Source organism: Cervus canadensis, chromosome 4 (assembly GCF_019320065.1).
Source record: "Cervus canadensis isolate Bull #8, Minnesota chromosome 4, ASM1932006v1, whole genome shotgun sequence".
NCBI lineage: Eukaryota > Metazoa > Chordata > Mammalia > Artiodactyla > Cervidae > Cervus > Cervus canadensis.
In genome coordinates this window covers 55,156,133-55,181,064 of record NC_057389.1, presented here as the reverse complement: position 1 = coordinate 55,181,064, position 24,932 = coordinate 55,156,133, and the positions used below count along the sequence as shown (strand labels likewise).

At 43.4% G+C, this 24,932-nt stretch overlaps 1 protein-coding gene and 1 non-coding gene across 7 annotated transcripts in view; both read right to left on the bottom strand.

Annotated features, from left to right (window-relative positions):
* FGF1 (fibroblast growth factor 1) overlaps nt 1-24,932 on the bottom strand; it is a 100,788-nt gene that overhangs the window by 22,869 nt on the left and 52,987 nt on the right. For 5 of the 6 annotated variants that reach the window (XM_043465146.1, XM_043465148.1, XM_043465150.1 and 2 more), the window contains one exon: nt 447-649. In XM_043465146.1, the coding sequence (XP_043321081.1) occupies nt 447-615 (169 nt within the window). In that variant the 5' untranslated portion in view covers nt 616-649. Of the gene's footprint in view, nt 1-446; nt 650-4,122; nt 4,215-24,932 lie in introns of all 6 variants that reach the window. The other variant, XM_043465149.1, reaches the window with a different exon arrangement.
* On the bottom strand, nt 10,806-10,924 carry LOC122441129. Its single transcript, XR_006269264.1, has one exon. It is a non-coding gene; the product is annotated as a small nucleolar RNA SNORA36 family (small nucleolar RNA).

Below are 24,932 nucleotides of genomic sequence, written 5' to 3'. Positions count from 1 at the left end.
CACAAATCAAGCCCAGTGGAAACATAACCTGGAGAATCGGTTAACTTGAAGTTGAGCCCTTGTCTGTTGGGAGTTTACTGCCCCTGCCTCATGTGGCCCTTCCCGTCATGGAGCGAGAAGGGCCCTGACAGGCCTTGGGGACCAGGCCTCTCACTGCTTACAGGAATCTGGAACAATTGAACATTGGCAGCCAGTCTGATCTCACAGCAGGTATGTTAGGTCAACAGAGAGTCCTCTTAAACTCTTGAAATCAGACTCCTTTAGGCAGGCTGTTGCCCTCACAAGTCCCCCTTCTCCACACCCAGACCCTCTGTACCTTGTTACCCCTGCGTCTGAGTGTGTCATATCTGAAAAGAACCTTGGAGAAGGGGGTACAGCCCTTAGCTATTCTCCCGTCTCCCGTCCCTGACTAAGGAAGATACCAGAAATGTGAGATGGGTGCTTACTGTGCTGGTCGCTCCTGTCCCTCGTCCCATCCACTGTGCCATCTGGGAGGATTCTCAGGAAGTGGCCCCCGTTGCTGCAGTAGAGGAGTTTGGGCTTCTTGTAATTGCCTAGAGGCAGGTTAAACTTCTCAGTCAGGGCCGTGAAGGTCGTGGTTTCTCCTTCAGCCATGGCTCAGCAGCTGCTGGTTGTGGCTGTTTCAAGGCTGTAAGAAATTAAACAACCCTGTAGGATGTTCTTCCAGCGAAGGTCTTTGGCTCACTATTTGGTGCCCTTTCAATAAGGCAAGGAGAGCCTCAGGGCACCGGCTCCTGGGTGGGCGGAAACCACAGACTGCCCAGGTGCTGCCCACAGTAAACGGGCCTGCGCAGTGGCCAGTGGTTAAGGAAGGATGGTCCCCGGCAGGGGAGGGATTTTCAGTCATTTCCCACTTCCCAATTGGACTCAGCTCTGGACCAGGCTGTGCGTTTTTTGGAATATCAAATTTGATCATTTTGGTGGACGGAAAAAAAAATAATGTTTTGGTCCCTCCTTCTGATCCACGCACATCCTCAAATTAAACACCAAAGTTGCACTAAAATAACATTCAGGGTCTGGCTGAAACCCACAGAAGCCAAGAGGCCGGCACCGAGGTTGTTCCCTCCACCCTCCCACTGTTTTGCCCAGGTGCTGAGGCCTGTGTACAGAGATAGCCCAGGGAGCCTGGGCACGCAAGACCCGTGGGGGAAGGGGTGGGGTGTTTCCGAGCTAGCCAACAGTTAATGTGTAAAGGAAAATTATGGGTTTGCTGGTGGGAACGGAACCAGAAGTGGAGAAGTAGGCACGTGGAGGTGTTAGGTGGGGTTTTTAAAGGGCCATCAATGTGCCAAAGGACATTTTATGGGGTGGAGTATTTTGAAGGTTCTGCTGGCTGTTACCTGCATTCACAGCTTCCTGTACATCCTCAGATCACACAGGGAAGAGAGTAGTCTATCCCTGGTACAAAGACTACCTTCACCCTAATTACTTCCTAATGAGAAGTCTTATGACACAGAAACCATTGTATGACCTTCCATGACCCTCTAATGATATGTATACCCACTGTACACAAATTATATTATCAGAAATGCATATATGTAGAAATACATCAGTGGACCCACTATACACAAATTTATATTATCAGTGTACAGATGGATTAGTGGACCCACTCTACACAAGTGTGTATTATCAGTGTACAAACGCATCAGTGGCCCTCTACGAACTAAAAAGCAAAGCCGATAAACTTTAGTATTTTAAAACATCTGCTTGCTCCACCATTTAGAAGACTGAATCAGTGCTCACTACAAGAACTGCACAAGAAAGAGGTCAAGAAGAGACCAGAAAACCACCATGGGAATTTCATCTTATAAGAGTGAGTAGATGCCAGTTGTACACATTGATTATCAAGCGGCCTTATAATACTAGTGATCATCAGCATCATCATTAACATATTATGGGCTGGAGTTAACTTATGTCATTGAGGCAGACACTGATATTATCCTCAATTTTTTTATAAAGTGAAACCAAAGCTTATAGCTGCTCATAGCCTGTCTCAACAGCTAGTAAGTGAGCCTCTAAAGGGGTCTGTTGAAAGAAAGCCCCAACTTGCCCTTCATTCACTTTAGGTCAGTTCAGTCGCTCAGTCGTGTCCGACTCTTTGCAACCCCATGAATCGCAGCACGCCAGGCCTCCCTGTCCATCACCAACGCCCAAAGTTTACTCAAACTCATGCCCATTGAGTCGGTGATGCTATCCAGCCATCTCATCCTCTATCGTCCCCTTCTCCTCCTGCCCCCAATCCCTCCCAGCATCAGGGTCTTTTCCAATGAGTCAGCTCTTCACATGAGGTGGCCAAAGTACTGGAGTTTCAGCTTCAGCATCAGTCCTTCCAATGAACACCCAGGACTGATCTCCTTTAGGATGGACTGGTTGGATCTCCTTGCAGACCAAGGGACTCTCAAGAGTCTTCTCCAACACCACAGTTCAAAAGCATCAATTTTTCGGTGCTCAGCTTTCCTCACAGTCCAACTCTCATATCCATACATGACCACTGGAAAAACCATAGCCTTGCCCTTCATTACCATGACAGTATTAAGTGACTTCAGTGATAGCACAGTATTACTAGCAGAAGTGGGAGTTTTACTCAAAGCCTGGCACTTACATCTGCCCCCATGGCCTGATCATTCATTGTTACTCATCTGTAACCCAGGTATTGGCCGTCACCACCAACAGCCTCCACTTTTGCCCCCATGTATGTTGTCATTCCCTGGAGAACCCATGTCACCAGGTGTTAGGAGTCCTGTGAACTTAACAGAAGGCCAGCCAGTCTCCTACATTCCTCACTCTCCCCTTCCAGCCATCCAGCCATCCCTGGAGTGGCTTCAGGGAGCTGCTCGCATAGAAGGTAATTCCAACAGAAATCAAGACAGCACTTTGGGTGATTTGTCCTAGTGACTTTGGAATTAGAGTTCATGTTAGAAGCCTCCACATGTTCCTCTGCTTCAGGCATTGTAATGTGTCTGGTACATCTCTTCCAATCTGCAGCCGCATGGGCTATGGTTTGAAGTCCCTCCAAGGATCCTCAGAGTTTTGCATATACCATGTAAACTACCTTTAAAGTCAGACCACCTCCAAATGTCTTCTTCACATAAGGCAAAACTCTGTCCGGTCCTTTTCACATACAACAATAACAAATGGAAAATTAATTTCATATACATCAGTTCCACAGGGCAGACGGCAGAGTTCACCTTCCACAGCTCTTTACATTCCCTTCCCAAAACCTCACTCTCTTTCCCAAAACCCTCTTTATCCACACAGCTCTGAGTCTCTCTCTGTGCTCAGCCCTGTTTCCTCCCAGCCTCTCAATGTCCCTCTCCCTCCTCTTCCCCATTCCACACAATTCTGGAATCCCCTCTGATGTAAAGCAATTCAGTGCTTCCAAACATGGGCATTTTCACCCATCACCTGTCGTCAACATACAACACTGACCAGATCCTTGTGCCTTAAATTACAGCTAAGAGATAATCCATGTTTTTTGTTCTATCAGTCCTCTTTTCAAGCACCTAGTACTTAATTAGGTACAGGAGACAATAACCATATATTAGTGGTGGCCATTTCACTATACAAATAGTCATTTGTATTCTCCGTCTTAGGCAGAATTTTGCTTCTTGCTGTCCCTGGATTTTTTCAAAGGGAGGTCCCCGTGAGCCCTGGTCATGCAGCAGTTGCTGTGGTGAGGACGGCCTCTGTTCGAGATCTGGCACCCATTAGGAGTCTCCATTAAGTTGGTTTCTAAGTGTTGCATGTGAATCAGGCTCTACTCATTTACATTGTTGCTTCCATTCCATTAGGAAGAAGGGAACAGATGCACCGAAAGGCTGGCCATGGTTGGAGGCATCAGTTCTGGCCAAGAATTCTACTGATGCTCTCACATTCATGTGTATGTTAAGCCATGAAGCCTGGGCTTTATCACTGCAACTCTCCCCAGATAGGACCTCTGCCAGAGGCCAGGCACCCCTTCCCTCTGGTTTGCATTGCAGCCTGGGGTTATACAAGCCCCCGCCTCTGCTCTGGGCCTGCTCCACCCAGTAAGAGGTGCGGTGACTGTGTGGCTGCATTGACTTAAGATTGCTCCCATCACCCTTTGGTTCAAATCCATACCTGAAATCTGAAGGTGATATGCTGATGCCTGAAAATAAGCCTTGAGTTCAATGTGAATTTGGTAGGCTGTGAAGTGGCATTTGATGAATCAGCTGTGAAACATACAAAAATGAAAAATTTTTTGTTGTTGAAGGAAACTCCAGAGGCACAAAATGCCCTTCCCCTTTCTGCTTTGTTTACAGTTTACTTGTATTTTCAGTAGTGGTTGGTCCAAAGTTCCTTGCCAATCCAGTAAGTGTTAAAGGACAGGCATGAAGAAAGTGTATGACATGATAAAACCATTAGGCAGCAGCCTTACCAGGCCCTTGGGGATTTTCACAAATTGCTCTAATAAATGAATCCATTAACTATGTGAAATTAGGCATAGAGCATAATGGAAATTTATAAGCCCTGCTCCTGGTTACTATAATCTTTTTGTTGGCTGTCAGGGAAGGGGGTTATCTCTGTGTTTGTTGGGAGATGGAAAAGACCAAGCCCAGTGGATGTCATTGTCATGTGCTTGGCCCAGCCCTCTGGGATTTGGGGCCCTGGGGAGATTTTCTCGACTTACCAGTGACAACCAAAGTGAGGAGAACACCAGGCGTGTTGGAACATTTATATTAAGCCTGACATATTTTGTTAGCTGTAGCCTCTGGAAGAGAACCTGGGCTCTGACACATGAATAGGATGTTAAGTATATGCTTTTAGCTGGGAATACCACAGTCACTTTTCAGTGTGGGAGAGTAAGGAACACCGTACAGCTCTAGCTATGCACAAATTGGCTCTGGGAGCCTGGGCGAGTCATTAACTTCTTCCAAGATATTTCCTCTAATAATCCCCACCCTGCTGCCTACCTCAGATTTAACCCTTCAGCTGACTGAAGGGTTAAATGAGTACAGTATTCATAACGCTACTTAGAAAGTTTACAGGTGTGACCTGACCTCTAGGAGATAGGGGTAAGTGGTTATGTTGAACTGGTTGAAGCCAAATGTGGTCTAGGTCAGCTGCAACTGAATGCTTAATTTAAAATAATTTTTTCAGCTGGTATGGAAATAGAGTTTTTCTCCCCTCTAATATTTGGCAGAAATTAGCTAAGCCCTTCCTCCCTTATCATTCAAGCCACAAACACAGTGGAAAAGATGGAGGCGGCACAGGTGAGCCATGGTTATGTGAGAAAGAATCCAGGTCACTGTTTCATACTCAGTTCTCAGCTTACTGACGGTTATTGAAGGAATGTTCGTGAGGCTTGCTGTTTCTAGGACACATATGTGTTCAGTGTGGCCCTGGGCTAGGTCAGAAGCGAAGACATGGTTCTAAGAATCAAAGGAAGACAAACACTGATGTTTATTTTTTTTAATTTTGTTTTTAATTTCTGTCACTGCTTAAGCAATGCAGAATACCCATGAAGGAGGATGTTTTGCAAAGTGTATTAAGCCATTGAAGGTAAGTGCATAGGCATCTGTTAAGGTGATAATTGGGTATGTGTTCTCAAATTCAGTATATGTAAAACAGATCTCACCTTTGGCCTCAAATATACCCCAGGTCCTTTCTCTCATCTCTTTGAATGGTGTGACTCAAAAGCCTGAGCTTTTCCTTAGAGATACTCATTTACCTTAGATATTGATAAGTCAAATATACATGTTAAAAGAAATAGAATGTATTAATTCCAACCAGCAACTGACAGGTATAAGGGAAAAAAGGTGAAATGAATAAAACTGTACTTAACCAAAAGAATCTAGAAAAAAAGAGAAAACTCATAGAAACTTTTAAAAACATAGCTCATAATTAAGTGACAGAAATAAATTCAAATATATTTAAAAACATTGCTCATAATTAAGTAGCAAAAATAAATTCAAATATATTTATAATCACAATAAATGTAAATGGGCTAAATTTGCTAGTTATTTGATTTTTTTAAAAAATCCATCTACACTGATTACAAGAGACACATTAAAAGCATGAGGACACAGAAAGATTAAAAGAAAAAGGATGAAAAATAGACACCAAAAGTTAACAAAAATTTAAGTATAGCAATATTAATATATTAATAATATAAAATAGATCTATGGCAAAAAGAATGATCAGGGATAAAAAGGATCACTGCATAATGGTAACTGGATCAACTCAACAGAGAGATGTAAAACTTCTAAGCCTGTGTATACTTAATAATGTAGCCTCAAAAATGAAAATGGACAAATATGTAAGAGAAGTTGTTGACCAGTCCACAACGATGGTGGGAGATTATAGCACATTTTTATCATAAATAATAGAGCAAATAGACAAAAAGTACTATGTGGAAGATCAAAATACACAATTAACATGCTTAATTGAATGAACCATATAAGAGAACCCTACACCAAACAATTAGTGAACACCGTTTTTCTCATGGACACACAGAGCATTTACAAAAATTGACCATGTTCAAGGTCATAAAGTTAGACTCAACACAAATAGAATTTTGTTGAGACTATTCTTTGGTTAGAGTAGAAATCACTCCCACCCATCCCACGCATGACAAAGCCCTTTCAACTGTGCCTCTTCAATGTCTGCTAGCATCACCCTCCCTCTTGCATTTTCACTGTGCTGCTGGGAGCAAGTGTAACACCTTCTCTCACCTGGGCTGCTGAGACGGACAGCAATGGCCTCTCTTCTCCAGCACTGCTGTCTTCCAGTCCACTTTATACCCTGCTGCCAGTGACCTTTCTAACATATGAAAATGAGCATTTCTCTCCTATTGAAGATCTTTGACCTTGTCAGTGTGTTCTCTGCTGCCGTCAGGATAAAACCCAAACCTATGACCTATAGCCTTTCCTCATCTGGTCCCCACCTAACCTTGTTGCCTTTCCTCTCATTGGTCTGCTCTTTTTGGAGTCCCCCCACACCCTCACACTCACCCAGCTGCATTCTCTCTGTCTCTCCCTTCTTCCACCCTTCCACCATGGCCTGGCTAAGTCATACTCATCTTTCAAAAATTCATCTCAGATATTCCCTCCTCCAGAAAGCCTGTTTGGACATATCACCAGCCCTAACCTCCCTACTCTTCCTCCATCCCACAGACACCAGTTTAGATTAGTCGATTCCCTAATGCTCCCATGGCAGCATACCGTTTACTCTGTCATAGCACTGGGTGTAATTGCTGTACATATTCCCTACTTAACCCTTCATTATTTTCCAGTTGCTCTGGGATAAAGAGTAAGGCCAGAACAAGGACAGCAGGGCTCTGTGAGGACCAGCCCTGGCCTCTACCCCTGCTCATGCCCCTTCATATTCTCTCTCTAAGCTTCCGCTTCCTCACGCTATTCCCTCTCTCTGGAGCACCTTTCTTCTCCTCCTCCCCTCTGCCTCATTCACCTGATTGACTCCTACTATTTTCCCAGTCTTAGTTCAATTCTCATTTCCTCAAGCCTTGCCTGACTTCCATTAACTGGATTAGGTTCCTCTAGTTCTCCCAGGACCATTTAGCATTTCCTCAGAGCTCCTATTTCAGTTTTTAATTACACCTTCATTCTTAGATTATTTAATTAATGTGTCTTCATGACTGAGCTGTCAGCTCCATGATAGTACAAACCAATCTGTCTTGCTCACCATGGTAGCCTAGTACCTGGCAAAATGCCTGTTACTGAATGGGCATTTGATAAATATTTGTTGAAAGAGTGAATGAATATAATTTGACTATGTTTGCTTGACTGTCTCCTTCATTAGTCTCCAAGGCCCTGGAATAGAAGCTGTGCTTTTTCTTTCTAGACCCAGAACTTAGCAAATGGCTGGACATAATCAGTGTTATGTGCATTTCTGTTGATTGAATAGCAGGCCAGTCCCTTCTTGGGAGCCTCTCATGGAAATATATTATCAGGACACCTAATTAGAAGGTGGTGTCCTAAAGGTGTTAACAGAGTAGCTAAGCAAAGAGCCTACATGTATTTTGATTTGGTTCAGATTAGGTCTGGAATATCCTATCCTATGTTAAAAGCAGGCCAAAACCTGGTTCTCATTTTATAGAAGATACTTCCTTACTACTTCGAAGGAGATGTTAAGGAAATTAAAGATCTTAAAGGAAGGGATCAGACCCTTTGGTCTCAAGTCTGACCTCCTTATCTCACCTAGAGAAAGTTGGTAGGGTCTGGAAACAAGTTTCAGGTGTTATTTCTGCCAGGGAGTGTCAGGTTGGCAGGACCCACTTCACACCCTCTGGTGAGGAGAGGGACACAAGTGTGTTCTCCTATTTCCTATTCTACCTTTGGTGTGTGCCAGGTCCACACCAGCACTGAGGAAGGAATGGGGCCATGACTGACTGGCTTGGGCTATCACTTCTGCGTGTTCCTCCTAAGCCAGATCTGTTCCACGAGCTGAAATCCCATCTTCCAAAGTTAGCAGTAAACTATGGACATGGCTGTGGGATGGACTTGACAGTGACATGCAGGAGTCATCTCCTACAAGTTTGTGAAAGCCAGTTTATTAATTATGAATTTTGCTAGCCGGTTGTTGAACCATTAGTAACTTGTAAGTTGGCCCCAGGGAGAGTGTTTACACCACAGAAATTGGCAAATACTATAAGAAAAGACTTTTCCTCTCTCTATTCTTCCTTTCCCTCTCTCCCTCCTTGCCTTCCTTCCTTCCTTTTTTCCCTCTGACTGCCAAACTCAGGTTGGAGTTCTGGCTGGACACTCACTAGTGTGTGTCTTTTTTGTTTTTTGTTTTTTTTTAACTCCTTATCTCCAGAATGGGGCCCCGTAGTAGCAGCTACTGCACGGAGTTCTGTAAGCCATAAATAATAATACATGCAAAGCACTGAGCCCAGCACTTGAAAACTTATAAGCATTCAGTATATGTTAGCTTGATTACCAGCCTCCATGTATCTTATTGTTTGGTTTCGCCAGTTATCTGTGCTATTAAAATTGAACAAAGTTGATTTTTAATGTTTACTGATATTTTAGCAATATTTGCAAATATTTTTTAAGTGATAGGGTAGAAATTTTTCATGTCACTGACATGCATTGATGCTCTCTTCTCATTTGCTTAGGTGTTGACTATGATATACTATGGGTTTGTGTGTGTTACTGTCCAGGATGATAGAAAATCTACGTTTCAGTTGTCTTCATCTCCAATACTCTTTAATTTAGTATTCTTTTAATCCTTAAGAATCCCAAAGTCATTGAGAATAAACTATCCCCTGGCTTCCAGAATCAGATATTACATGAGGGATATCAAAATGTCATGTTTTGGAAGATAACTTCTACTCTGCACCTGTCAAGGGCAGGATGCTGCAAATGTTCTGAAAATTTGCAAAAGAAAAGAAGGAAAAGTAAAATAAATTTTTTAAAAAGCCTGAAATCCCTAATCCATAATTCTGAAATTCAAAAGACTCTGAAAACCAGAAGTCCTTTCATTATTCAAATATGGCAAAACAAGACAGAAACTGTCCTGAGACTTTTTAAAGTTTTTTTTTTTATTCCATTTGGGTTAATATTTATATAATCTGGTGGAGAGTTATTAACATGCTTGATTTTAGGCTACTATGCCAGACACCTCTGGAATTATTCCATCATATACAATATACACACCATACTACCTTTCTAAAATCTCCCAAATTCTGGATTTTGAAACATATCTAAGTCTTTTTGAAACAGGAATTCTGGAACTGTAGTAGAAATCATAATGTCTGCTTTTAAGATATTCACAATCTGGCCATACCAGAAATGAAGTCATAAAGTTATGCTTCAGATAAGAGGGATATAGATGCTTAGACCAAGTGTAGCCAGCAGGAAGTGGGGACTGTTCATCTAATTGGGCTGTGTTACCCAATGGCTCAGTCCCAACCTTAGGTCTTTTACCCCTCAATGAAGAGTAGAAAATATGAGCACACACATACTTTCCAAAGAATCTCCTCCAATATCCTTCATTCCTTCCCTTGATTCCCAAATTTAATTCTCTGCAGTCTGGCTTAACCATTCCCAAAACACTTCCCCCTTAGAGCATCATTTGTGTAGACATCAGGAATTCTTTTAAATGCTTAGAGAAAACGGCCTCTGTTCAAGAGGAAAAACAGAGTGCTCCCTGGCGCAGCTGTGTGCTCTGTGGGCCCCAGGTCTGTCTGGGCTTAATGGTACACCCCGGGCCAGAGCATCCAGCAGGCACTTAGCCGTTCTGAAGACCTGCACACATCTTCAATGGGAACATCCTTCCTGCAGACTGACACAGGAAGCCCCAGGGCCTCGAGCCAAATGCAAAGTGATTCTGCAGGGGCTCTAGCAACCCTTTCCACCCATCCTCTAGCCTCCTCTTACTGATGTGTCTCCAAAAATCTTTTGAATCTGTTGTGCAAGTTAACAGTCTCCAGGACCAGCCCAGCAAGGACATTCCTTTCTTGAAATCGACAGACCTTCCAGCTCATAGAAAGAGAGTCTGTTTGCTGAGTTGTTTTTTTTTGCTTTTCTCCTGACCTAGAAAATTTGGCTTCTACAAACTCAATCTTTTGAAGTATGTATTTGTTATCTCTTTGGAAATGCTGAGGCCTTGCCCTACCATATGTTTCCCAATAGCCTACCCTGGACATACCCATAAATAATAAAATATGCCCATAAATAATAAAATAGTGACCTTTTCTCAGACATTTACTAAGTACCAGGTACTATCTAAAATGCTTTGTATATATTATATTAATTAATCTTGAAGAAATTCTGTTAGGCAGGCATTGCTTTTCTTTGTTTTTATGGCTAGGAGGTAAGTGAATAGAGTAATATTTTCTAGCAGTCAGCTACCCTGGTCAGTTTGATGTCTCTGAGTTTAATAGAACAGAGACACTGCCCTGACCTGAACTCAAGGCATTGCTTGTTTGTCCCCTGTTTTGCTTCTGAAGATCCTGAGACTCAGAGAGCTTAAGTAATTTGTCTTAAGGTCACACAGCTACATAAATGTGAAAACTGAGAGCTGAAGAAAGACTTAGGTTCTGACTCCAGAGTCCATGATTTGAATTGCCAAAGAAACTTGTGAAAGAGAATAAAATGCCTGTTGGATTAAGTGATCCTTAGCTTTTCTACCCGTTTTACCCTACCAGCTTCCATAGCTTGCAAAGGCCCCTGGACTGTGTTCTGCTGGAGGTACTTTTCTTCCTTGAATGAAGTCTTTGACGGGTTCTTTGACACATGACTATTGGCTTCCCCAGCGTTATAGTGGCGCCCACCAGCACTTTCCTCATTGTCACTGTGATGCTTTCCCCAAATAACCCAACAATGGCTAAATCTTTCTTGGCTTTTGTCACTGCACAGTCATTTGCCTTTACTTTTAAAGGGCTGGGTGAGATCTGAGGTCACTGGGCAGACTGAGTGAAAGATCTTCCTTCCTACTGTGTTGGAGTGACCGTGAAAAAGGGAGGTTTTCATAGACGTGGCTTGCATGACCTGGCGAGTCATTTAATTTTTCTGATCCTTATTGATAAAAGGAAGCTGTTAAGAGGACTGATCCTATTGTGCCATGAGGATGGGAGAGAGTGAGGCCTGGGAAGGGCCTTGCATGTAGGGAGTGAGTACCTTGAAAATGGAAGGTATCATGACTGTTGTTAGTAAGAGCATTATTTTATCCCATGTGTTGATTATTTACTTTTTTACAACATTTAGGGTTTCACAGAGCATTTTACTTGAGTGAACTATCATCTTGGAGTGCCAGTTACATAGACTGTACGTTAGGTACTTAATAATCATTTCATATTTGTTCTTCCTACTGTTACGCCAAGAGACCTGCAGTGCAGAGAGGCTGAGTGACTTATCAAAGCAAACCTATGACTTAGCCGAGACTAAAACCCTCAGTCTCGAGACATCAGTTTATTATCCTGCTGCCTCCACTCTGTGGGGCAACCTCGTTTCCAAGGGCCCCATGCTCACTCGAAACATTAAAAAATAAAAAAGACAAAACTCACATTTCTGCCAGACAGTGATTTCCAAATGTCTCTGGAAGAAGAGTTAGCAGTCCTGGCAGGCGGTTTTGTGTTGCAAGGTGCTTGGATACGAAAGAGGAATGTAAACCCCATGGAACTCATTTCACATGTCAGAGTCTATTCTGGATCTTGAAAGTGGGCCACGGAGGCCCCAGCTCTGCCCCAAGAGCTACATTCCTGTGGAGGCGTCCAGCAGGAAGCGGGCGGGGAGCAAGGCCCAGGATTCACAGAGGGACCCAGTGGGTGTCACAGCCAAAGGGCAGGAAGAAAAGAATCCTCCACCCCAGCACCAGCCTTCCAGAGCCTGGTCCCTGCAGAACTTGCCTCAAGGCAGTGTGAAATTGGTCTCCTTTTGTGTTATTTCTTTTTAAGGACTTCAGCTAGTTTTATAAGTTCCTTTCACTTGCCTACTCTTTTTGATCCCACATGAAAAGTCCAAAAGGGACCAGTGTCCAGTTTTCACTGTTTGCCCTGTTTCATCATGTTTGATGGCTCTTTGGCCCTGTGACCCCATCACTGGTGTTGCCCACACAGGTCTACACATAGCTCAGCTATTGACAGGAACCAGGGGGACTTTATGGGAAGGGCATGGAACAAGAGAAAATCACCACCAATGGCCCTGGGAAATGATTGGTGTTTGATAAAGCTTGGAAGTAAGTTGAAATTTGTATCCAAGAAACTCAACTAAGAGATAACTCTGCCCCTCATAGCTAGCGTCTCCAGGAACACGCACATTGCAACCAAGACACCATTTATCAGGAAAATCACAATGATAGCCCAGGACCAATAAGCAGGGCAGTGCACGTGTATGTTAAACATGGCCTCATGAGAGTTGTCTTTAGTTCTGGCGGGTAGCTGGACGCATGCTTTGCTCTCATCCTTCCCACTCCACATGGTTTCTGTCCTTGTTTATTTCTTTTTTTCTAACTGACTTTTCAAAGTCACTAATGTCCTCTAGTGTCCATTGCTCCCCTCTGATGTTTCAGAGATCAAAGTGCCATTACATCGGGTGGAGTGGTTTGAAAAATGGGGCACTTCTATGTTACTGACCTTTGAAAGCAGATTAAGCAACAAGAAGTAAGGGGAAATGTCAGAGAGCCTTCTTTCTTCTCTGGGCTGCCATCTTTTTGCACATAATTCCTCTTAACTTTCAAGGAGCCTGCATTCCTTGGCTCCTTAACATTGTCAGGTTCAGGGGCCTCCTCTGGAATTTGATAAATCTAGACATTTAGGTGGGACCATGGAATGGAGCGGTCAGAAGGCTGAACATTTCCTAACATTTTCTTGATATTGTATTCCTAAACCCTTGATGGTATGAATAACTTTTCTGTGAATTTGTTCATAGAGAAGATAGATAAATAAATGAATGTTGCTTTTCAAAACTGGCCTGCACCAGATCAGATCATTAAGTTGTCAGGTTTCACTTTCTGTAAGGAGCTTGGGTGATTAGATTTGCAAAAATTCTCCTTAACAGCAATCTTCAACTTTATGACCATTAGGAGCCTCCCTGAGTCTACTTATGTTGGGCCCACCCTGGCTAGGGGAGATCCTATCACTTCGCTATCCTCTATCTCAGACCCAAACATTCATGATAATTTATGATTTTATTTATGTATTTGCTTACTTGTTACTGTCTGTCTCACTCCAACACCACACACACACACACACACACATACACTCACTCACTCACTCACCCACTCACTCACTGACTCACTCACTCTGTCTCTAATGGAAGCCCCAGGAGGGCCCAGGTCAGGTTCCTTTGGCTTACATGATATTGTCAGTGCCTAGCTCTGTGCCTGATGAGTAGTAATTACTCAATAAACATATGGGAGTGAATGAATTCAAGAAATATGTTCCCAGAAAAGTTGTTGGGAAGAAGTGTAAAGAAAACCAATGTATCAAAAATTCTTCCTATGGAAGAAGATGATATTTAAAGTTAGTTTCCTTTTCCTTTGAATCCTTTTAAGCAAGGTAAATAGCATGTTGAAGAACAGTGTTTGCCAGAGTTAGAACCACTGGTTATCCCTATAGGACTTTGAAGGAATTAGTGGAAGGCCCATCCATTTTTCTTTCTCTTATTTTCCCTTCTATCTACTCATCCATCTTTTCTTACTGTATTTATTAAATGCTTGTCAAGTATGGATATATGCCAGACATAGTAAAATAGGTAATAGAATATCTACCTAGTGTATATTACTGTGAGGATTAAATGAGATAATTGTACTTAACTGTTTCTGGCAAAGCACCTAACATATTAAGAGCCTGATAAATGTTAGTTATTACCATTACCATCAGAAGTATTTATGAAGCAACTATTTACACCATTTGTCTCAGAGTCTCCGCAGTAAGGAAGAAAGGATACCATCGAAACCACCAGGGGCTTTCGATGATGTATGTCATTAATTCCCCTTCCGTTATGTCTACTTTAGAGCAGAGTTACATATAGCCTCTTATTTTACAGGTGGGGATGGTCAGCTCAGCAGGACAAGAGTGAGGAACAGAATGTCAAATTTTTCAGTAAAGATAGGATCGGTGACTGATTTTCCCCTTTTGCCCCAGCTTCCTTAAATGGCTTAGCTCAGTACTTGTACTCTTTAAAGAAGCTTGATATTTTGTTCATCATGGACTTTTCTGCATTAAATTTGATTTTTTAAAAGTCTTGCATTAAAATATCATTTCTCTTGATTTCTAAGTATATTTTGTGCCCAATGCAAGTGTCTTGCATTAAAATATCATTTCTCTTGATTTCTAAGTATATTTTGTGCCCAATGCAAGTGCCCCCCTCATCCTACCCTGGTACCAGCCCTTTTAGCTGGTTGACCTGTTTGAGTGCTCGTGATCAAGCCATTCGACTCTAGTTAAGGGCTATCAGATTCACGTTCTTGTCACCCACTGTCAGTACCCAGCCCAGTTCACCACCAGCTCCTATCTTAACATCTAAAGTAGCCCCTCGTTTGTTCTTGGTCTCCTCAAGTCATTACTATACACAGAGTCAGAAGATCTTTTAAAACCTATTTCAGGTGATCACTCCCTGGCTTAAAACCTGTAACTTTCCATTTCCATAAAGTAAAACTCAAACCCTTAACCATGGTCTGAGACCCTATGACCTGGCCTGACCTCCCATTCCTCTCTCCCTTTGCCCATCACTTTCCATCCACTCTGGTCTTCCCTTGGATCCTTGAGTCCACGGTGGTCTCCACATGGCTGCCTTCATCACACGGTTCCTCTCTGAGCAGTGCCTGTGCCCACCTCTTTCTACCTTGCAGATGGCAGCTGAGGTGCCACCTCCTCAGAGGTCTTCCCTGACCTCTGGTCTAAGTTCTGCCGCTCTCTGCCCCTACTGTTCTCTTCTCTTGCCTCTTGTTCTTTCCCTTTTCAACACTTCTCATCATTTGTAATTTCATTGTTTGTCCACCCATGTGTTTACTTGCTTGATATCTTTCTCCCTGACTCAACCGTAAGCTCCTGAAGGACAGAGCTGGGCTTATTCACCACCTTCTCTGCAGCCTCTAAACCATGTCTGGCACAGAGAAGTCACCCAGCCCTTTATTGAGTAAATGAGGGAAGGAAGGGAATGAGTGGAGAAATCGGTCTTCAGCTTGCAAAATCTTGATCTAAGGGCTCTCCCACACACTGCGGAACTTTTATGTCCTATTCTACTCTCTGTCGTCATGAACTTTGCTCTTCTAAAGCAAGTGTTTTTCCCTTGGATTATTTTTATAGAAAAAAGGGAAGCAAATATAGAGATAATTATTGATTCTCACTCATCAAGTCGCTGCTCCCTATCACCAACATCCTTCTGAGAGCCTGCTGCAGAATTCTTGGGAACCACAGGAAATAAGTCCACTAACCACTTGAAATGCTCTTATAAAAATAGACTGAACTTGACCTTCTTCCTGTGGAAAGGCCTCTTTATTCAGGGCAAATGTTACAGAGAAATTCTATCTGCCCTTAGGAGCTTCCCTCTTCCATCATCCTTCCAGCAGGACTTATCTGGACGAGTGTGGAATCCTGTTCTGACCCTCTGCCTGGGTCAACATCTGAGCAAATTCTTCCTTTATTATTTTCATGCTGTTGTTTTTATATTGAAATGGTGAGATAAGCAAACAGAAGTCAAAGCCTGGGGGACCTATTGGAATATTCTGCTATGCACTGGTGCTCCCTGAGGAGTGGTGTTACTCTCGCCAGAGGTCATCACTACTGTGCCTGGGCTTCAGTACAGGGGTGCACCTTCATCACGCTGATCATTATCTGCTTACTTTAAAATTTTATTACCAAAGTGCAGTTTTACTTCAGTTCAATGTCCTTATGTAAAGGAGGCTTTATTTCTCTAGTATAATCGCAAAAATATCCCATCAGTAGAAGGCAGTGGTCAAGACAAATAAAATCAAAGGACATAGTCACTGGCTTCTGCTTAGGTGCTGTTCTCTGCCTGCTCAGCTCTTTAGGTTATCAAGAGAGAACAGCAATTCTTCTAGAGGAGTTGAAAACAAAATTGTACCAAGATGAAGCTTTCTCCCTGAACAGTGAAAATGGTTGAAGGAGACTCTGAAGGGGGCAGTGGTCTCCCTACAGTGGTCCTGAGAGATGTCATAGCACCACTTAGAAGTGCTCCTGTAGCAGCAGGGGCACATGCAGCATGCTTGATGAAACAGAGGTTAGTACTTAGGGTTTACTGTTACACCAGTTCAACAAAGAAGCAGAGAATGCCAGTCAGTCCCCTTAGAAATCCTGAAATATGAGGAGGTGATAGAAAAATTAGAAAATACAGATAAACAACAGTAAAAAGTTTTAAAAGATTGTTCATGATCCTGTCAGCCAGAGAGAACTCCTTTTAACATTTCCATTCATGGAAATGTAAGCATTTTACAAAGTGGAATCATATATGTGAATTGTATATACAAATATCTCAGATTTCCTGCGACACAAAACTTTCTGCTTTGTTAATTTTCTGCATTGTTTGCCTAATTTCTAATTTGTTACTATCTACTTTTATCTTTATTTTTTCCTATTACTGCTTACTTTTAGTTTACTTTCCCCTTTTATTTTTCAAAACCTTTTCCTGCAGAATCTTGGATCATCAATTTTAAACCTTTCAAAATATTTTAATGTGAGCACTTAAAGGTAAAATTTCTAATAATTGTCTTGAGTTACCTCCCAAAATTTTTGTATGCTGGGTTTTGTATATCATTTAGCTTAAGCTATTTTGTAATTTCTTCTTTGATTTTTTTTCTATATGTGTAGTTTAATTGAAAATATTTATATTTTTCCTAGACATGTTATGGTTATTGATATCTAATTTAATTTACCAGTGACCATAGGATTTATTCTCTATGGTTTCAGTTCTGTTAAATTGATTCAGACTTGGTCTAAAGAAAGTGGAATCACATGTATGATTTTTTTTTCATTAATAAATGTATATCTATGTACATCTCCATTTGTAATGGCTACATAGGATTATAGCATTTGGTTATAAGTGCAAGCAAAACGGTGTCAACTAAGCCTCTATCATTAGACATTTCGGTTGTGTACTCTCTGTCACTGTTATGAACAAAATTGCTCTAGGCAGCCTTACCCACCAGACCTTTAGGAGGATTTATGTCCTTAGGAGGATTTATGGAAATAGAATTGCTAGGGTAAAGTATATACATTTTAAGTTTTTTACTCAAAATTTTCAGAAGGTTTGTACCCATTATGTGGCTAGGTTCCATTTATACTCCTTGACTTATTATCAGTATTTCCCTTCTTATTCCTATGTCTGCTCTTCAAGGTAGAGAAATTAATTTGAAACCTTCTGACCTGCTGACTGGTTTCCAAGTCCCCTCGTAAAGTGGGGCCCTTGCTCCTTTTGCCTCCACTTGTTCTGAGGGTGCCTGGCACCACTCGTGGGATCTTGCTGCACGCGTTCCCAAGCCTGTGACCCAACGTAAAGAATGCTTTCCCAGCAGTGTGGGCCTGTGGAGCTTGCCAGAGTCCAGTGAGCCCTGGGCTCCTGGGGAGCAGATGCCCTGGACCAGCACTGGCTCAGGCGACCTTGGAGGCCTCCTTTGTCTCTTTGACACTTCAGGCCACTTCACTCCTTTGCTACACTGACCTCATCTCTCAGTTCTGACAAACTACTCCTGACTTCTCTTCAAAGCTCACCTCTTCTATGAATCACCTAGTATTGATGACTGTTCAATCCAGCAATTCCAAGACCTCTTGTGATATCACCTCTAAGTGATTTTATCCACTATTCATTTATAAATTTACGGTGAATTCTTGCAGAGGGGCACCACACACACCTTATTAAACATGGGGCTCTTGTATAGCATGAAACACCATGTATTGAAGGCAGTCAGTAAACACTTGCTGAAATAAGAACTCAGCATCTCCCAGACTGAGGCGAGGCTTGGCATAACCAAATGCAAAATGGCAGACAACTGGGAATTCTTGCTTATTGAGTATCCCAAGTAGTATCTGTCCTTGTGTTTAAGAGACAGCCAAGGCACTGGGTAGAAACTCACTGGAGTTCAGACCAGCAGGTGCAATCCCATAGTTGGTGTGTGATTCCAGGCCAGTGTCTTGACCTCTCTGAGTCTGCCTCCTCTCCTGAGTGGTGCCTGCTTGTGGGGTTGTTGCAAAGATCCAGCTTGGTAAAAAGGTGTAAAGTGAACAGCACGTGATCAGCTCACCATGGATGACATCATTAATATCCTTTGTATTTAGGGCACTTACTGAAGGATACAGTCTCCCTCTGAGTTTGGCCTGTGGTCTCCCACTGCCATACCCTTCTGTGTGCAGCAGAAACAGGCTGGGAAGGCCACTTGGTTTTCTCTAAAATCCTCTCACTTCATCCTTCCACAAAGGAGGGAAAACAGTTGTTTTGCTTTCCAGGTTTGCCTTTCATGACTCCTGAGATCCAGGGAACAGAGCCTCAAACAAGTGGTTGGCTAAAACAGGATAAGACTCATCCAGTGTCCCTAGGTTGATGGCTCTTTGTTTCATGAAACTATATAGTTTGTACCTATTCTTTTGATTGTCTTCTGCCTTTCCTGTTAATTGTAATTAACCAGGGGCTGACTATCTCAAGAGCACTTATGTGGTAACAGTTAAAATGGGAGATAGATTGCACAGTGAGGAAGACTTGGGTTTCAGTCTGGGTGTGCACTTACTTGCTGGGTGACTTTGGGCAAGTCATGTCATTGCCCATGCCTCGGTTTTCTCATCCATCAATGGAAACAGTAATAGTAATACCTCCACAGGTTGGTTGAGCATTAAATGAGATCATGCATGTAAAACACCTAGCACACTCTATGATGCCAATACCTGTGAGTGTCCATCATTTTCATGCTTAATTCCATCCCTGTCATCACTTTGCCCTTGCACCTGGCACAGGTCCTTGCCTATGAGGTCCCTTCAGTCCGTGTCAACTTAAGTGAATGAAATGAATAGAATATGCCTTCTGCCAGAAGGCAAAATCAACAATCTTCATTGTCCTACCAAACTTAACTATAGTTTGTGGTGGTGTACTATGAACAAGGTTGTCAGTATCCAGGAGCAGATGTGAGTCTCTTAGGTGGACTCTGTGTTACTAAGCAAGCACGGGGCATGACATCGCCTTCACATCCTGAGTGTTATTCCTCGAGGTGGTGGTGCTTCACTGCAGTGAGGGTCCCCTCCCCAGGGGTCCTGATTCACTGGGCCTGGCTTAGGGCTGGCACCTGCAAGTTCAGCAGACCTCCCCTAGGGATTCCGGTGCACACCAGGATGTGAGAACCACTAGTTTGGCATAGCCTTCTTCTTCTTTTTTTTTTTTAATGCATCAAGAGAGAGGAAAGGAATTCAGCCTAGAAGGGCCAGCTTGGTTCTTTTTCTCATTTTAGCAAAGTCACTGAAATAACTCTAAATCTACTCACGTTGTTTTCTTTAAAAGCAGTGGCTCAGAGGACACTGCCATTTTGATATGTTTATTTTTTCTCTTTCTTTCCATTACTCATATTTCCTTTGCTGAATTATTGTTTGTGCCTGCTGGGGTGGGGGTGGGGGCAGAATAAGACAGAAGGTAAGGTGAAATGAGTGAGGGCTCCAGGTCCTTCTCAACCCTTTTGCTCTGAGAGGTTGGGATGGGAGGGAGGCCTTCCTTTCTCTGTTGTGGGAGCCACAGGCCACCAGCAGGCAATGTGTCTCCCTAGGTCTGGTTTGTTCTAAGGTTCTGGCTTGCTGATCATGGTAGGGCCTGGTGGAAAGGCCCAGATTTCTCTGAACTCAGTCAGAAACCAGTTCTGAAGAATTAACTGGGGCCTCATCACAATGTACAAGCCAGAGTAAGATTAAATCAGGCCTCCAGAGTGAGGGAGCTTGTGCGGCTTGGAATTGCAATGCAGTTCTGTTGTATTCTCATTTCCCTCTGCTTCTTAATTTATTTGGTAAAGTTGTTCTCAGTTGTTCAAAGATCTGAGTACTCATTCATTCACTTGACACATATTTAATGAGCACCTACTATGCATCAGGCATGAGGAATGTAATGGAGAAGGCAGATGCAATGAAATCCTTTTGAACCTGGCATTCTAGTGAGGAAGACCCACCATAAAAGGAATTCCCAGTGAACTGAATGTTAGAGCAGCGAAGTCCAGAGCACCTTCCAAACTACATAATAGGTAACTTACAGAGCCTGGGAGATGGGAAGACTTCCTGGAAGAAGGAGCATTTATATTCCTCGTGAACAAGGGGAAGAAAGCAGCAGGAAGAGTGTGTGCAAAGATCCTGAGCCCACAAAGGGCATGTTTCATTTAGGGAGCTGAAACTAGTCCACTATAGGTGAGGTGAGAAGACTGTGGATGGGGAAGCTGGTGGGGTCAGGTCATGCAGGGCCCTGCAGGTGGTCTCAAGACCACCAAACAATGCAGGTTGCAGGTTGACATGACGAGAGTTGCATTTTTAAAATGTCACCCTGGCTGCTGAGTGGAAAAGTACTGGAGAGGAGTTCAGGGAAACTAGATGCACTGGTGAGAGGTGGTAGGGACTCAGCAGATAGACGTGATGTACACAGACGTGATGTACTCAGCAGATAGACGTGATGTACACAGACGTGATGTACTCAGCAGGCCAGACGTGGTGTACACAGACGTGATGTACTCAGCAGATAGACGTGATGTACACAGACGTGATGTACACAGACGTGATGTACTCAGCAGATAGACGTGATGTACACAGACGTGATGTACTCAGCAGATAGACGTGATGTACACAGACGTGATGTACTCAGCAGGCCAGACGTGGTGTACACACTTCACAGCTACCCAACCACTAGCCTTCTCTCAGAGGGACAGCAGCATCCAGCCAGCACATGGTATCATGAGATGAGCTAAAGTTGGACTGAAAAATCTCACCACCAGGTATACCAGGAAATGTCATTTCCACAGGAGATGGTGCTGCTGGGGAAATGTGGGCATATTGATCTTTAGGAGCAGATTGGGAAGGGAGGCACCTTGGTGTCTTAATAAATGACACAGAATCCAGGGCTCCAGAAGGCCTTGCTACCTGACCTGCCGACTAGGACCCTTGTCCTTGCTTTTCTCCATCCTCCCGTGACTCACCAGGTGACTGGACAAGTCGTCCATCCCTTGACTGTACGTGTATGAGCTCAGAGACTTGAGTTTCTGAATCATGCTACTAACTATAAAATCTACAAGACTGTATCAGCTCAGGGCAGGTCAGACAGCCTGGAGGGAACAGTGGACCACCTGGCTCTCGAGATGACTCTTGGTCTTATGATTCTGTGGGGCTTGGTGACACCAGAGGAAATGGCTGGGGTCACCTTCAGGGCACTTCATTCATTCACTCAGGAAATGGATAAAGTCTTCTGGCCTCATCCTCAGATGGTGAAGAAAGTGGCCGAGGCTTCCCCCGGGGAGCTTATGTTTCAGTCATTTCCTGAGGTGTAACTGGTAGTCCGAGGTGCCCCTCAGCTCTCCTGGTCTTGGTATTGAATAGCAAAGCCCAAGAGTTCCCTGGCCTCGAATTCCTCAGTGACCTCTAACAGGGGTAACCATCTTTTGGTTCCAAGCTGGTGATCACCTCTGGGCCTTTGAACTTGTTTCCTTGTGGCCTGTGCCTCTCTTTGCCAACATTGTCCACTGCCCACTGCCACCCGGGGTGTTCCTGCTTCTTTCTCAGCCACACCCTCAGGTGTTCCTCAGACAAGCCTTCCCTGACCACTCACTCACCCCAGATCCAGGCCCAGCCTCCCAGCGGATGTCCTTGCCCCTCTGTAGTTCACTACAGCTGCTTACGGACTTTCCCTCCCATCAACTTTGCTCCATCAGGGCAGAGCCCTTGATTTTGCTGCTCAGCTGTTTAGCATCCTGCACAGACTAGCACATAATAGGTGAGTAATAGTGTTTGTTGGAAGAAAGAGGGGTGGGAGAGAATGATGGTCTGGACATGTGTATGGTATCAGTTTTCCTGAAAAGTCACATGCTACACTTAGAAGACCCCTTGTGAATCAAAGCCTGAAAAACTGTACTAATTTGCCAGTTGCCATACTGAACCGAGATATTAGTATTTTTAATAGATTAAATCAATCAGAAATTCATCCTATACGTTTTCTGAAACCATTGATCCCATCCCACAAAAACTAACCCAGTCAGCCAGGAAGATGAAGAGACTGTGGGAAGAGATGAGGTTGAGTCAGTCTGTTATTATTCATTACTTCATTCCAACTGTATACTGTGATTTCTCAGGCACTGAGGATACAGCACCGTCCCTGCTTTCATTGTCTGTTCTTATTCATATGGGGGAGATAGTAAGTTTGTAAAAAGTGAACAGCCAAATGAGAACATCTTTCAGTGCTAATTCCTGTATCTCCCTGTTGAAATCCCACAGCAGATGGCTGGAGGTGGCGAGGGCACCGGTAGATGGAGGGTGGTTGGGATGTCTCTGAGGAAGTGACTGAGCTGAGACCTTGGGGGTGGGCAGGAGTTCAGTGCGCGGGCCCAGGCATGTGTGCACAGCCACGTGTCCTCATCTGATCCTCAGGAACTGGCTCGTTTCAGGAAAGCAGTGTCAGGATGCTAAGCCTTCTTGCAGTAGCTATCCCAGTCTAAGCATGGGACTCAAAATAATTCAGCCTTTAGGGGCCATAGGAATTCATGTCATCTTTTAAAGGATAGATGCGTCTCAGAAGGCCAGTGCTGCCTCCTTCCTGAACCTTCCCAATCTGCACCAAGCCGAAATTGATTGTTTCCTCCCTCGGCATCCTGCACCTAGCTGGCTGGAGCTGTTTGTGGCAGTTACTACGTTCTACCCTGCAATTAGAGTTATTTGCATCCTCCAGTTGGCCTCCGTAGTGAATTTTCACCTCCTCAAGGCAGGGATTGGATCTTAGGGACTCCTTTCCTTCATAGATACATACTCTTGGCTTGCATCTAATAGATGCTTGGTGATATTTGTTGGCATTTATTAAATTGAGTAACTGAAATTCCTGACTAATACTTTGGAACCATAAGTTTTTAAAAAGAGTTTGATTTGGGGGATGGGAATGATAATTTGGATCATGTAGGAGACTCACACCTGGATGGTTCTAGCGGAGACCATTCAGTGCCTCAAGGCTTTGCAGTGGGGGCGGCTGGATAAGAAAAAAAGAGCTGACGAAAACACAAAAAGGGCTGGGGCAATGAGGACTAACTGGCTATTGTAGCGTTCTGGTCTTGATGCTGATAAAAAGCTATTGAAAATCACCTTGCTATGCCACACTTGTACGTGTTTGCTCTGAGGTTATGCTGATTGGCTTGTTGGTTAATTTGGAGTCTGGGGTTTCATGTCTTCTTGTGTTCTCTTTATCATTTCCTTCTTTGAGTGGGTTTATTTTCTCTATGTACAGAATGTATTGTCCTGAATAATCTAGATATAGGCAGCTTTGTGCAGCTTTGTTATAATTGGTATTTTTGAAGTTGAACCGGTGTTCAATCTGGAATTCAGATCAGATAGAAACTTAGTATCACTATTGAGGCTTTCCAGGTGACTCAGTGGTAAAGAATAGACCTGCCAATGCAGGGGACTCAGGTTCAGTCCCTGGGTCAGTAAGATCCCCTGAGGAAGGAAATGGCAACCCCCTTCAGTATTCTTGCCTGGAAGATCCCATGGTCAGAGGAGCCTGGTGGGATACAGTCCGTCGGGTTGTAAAGAGTCGGACGTGACTGAAGTGACTTAGCACAGCTCATAGCACATTTTAAGTACTGAGTTGGCCAAAAAGTCCATTTGGGTTTTTATATAAGCTGCTATAGAAAAACCCGAATGAACCTTTGGGCCAACCCAATATTTCATAGATGTCATCTCATGGTTCCATGTAGGAGCTGAAGTGGCATGAACATTGTTATTCTCATTTTCAGAGGAAAAATCAGATTTTGAGCAGTGAAGTAGCCCCTAGAGTTATGAGGTGTTTCAATATAAATTATCATTTAGTTTTTTGTTTACAAATGGAATAATGGAGCTAAAAAGTAGAAGGTGGGCCTAAAGATGATTAACTTTTAAAGTGGATTCTTAAGTACTGTTTAGCTGTTTACTTTTGTAACTAAAAATAAAATCTAATGAAGCACAAGAAAATAAAGCAAAAAAAGCAAGAACAGAAAAGACCTCTGTCCTAGGAGGAGTGAGGTAGAGTGTCTGCTGTTGTCAGGGGAGCCAGCTGACCTTTGGCCTGCTGGGCCACCACGTGGATGTCCTTGGCAGTGCCGTCCCCTCAGTCCAGGATGAGGAGTGGTGGCTCAATAAGCAAAGGGTTACATGGAGATGCGAAGAAAGCAGAGGGACCAGGTGCTTTCTTCCCTCTTGACTGTTACCAATTAACTAAAACCAAGTCCATTTTCCCTGTCCCCTTGGACTGGGAGCAAAGTGCTGGTGGAGGCCTGCGGGGATA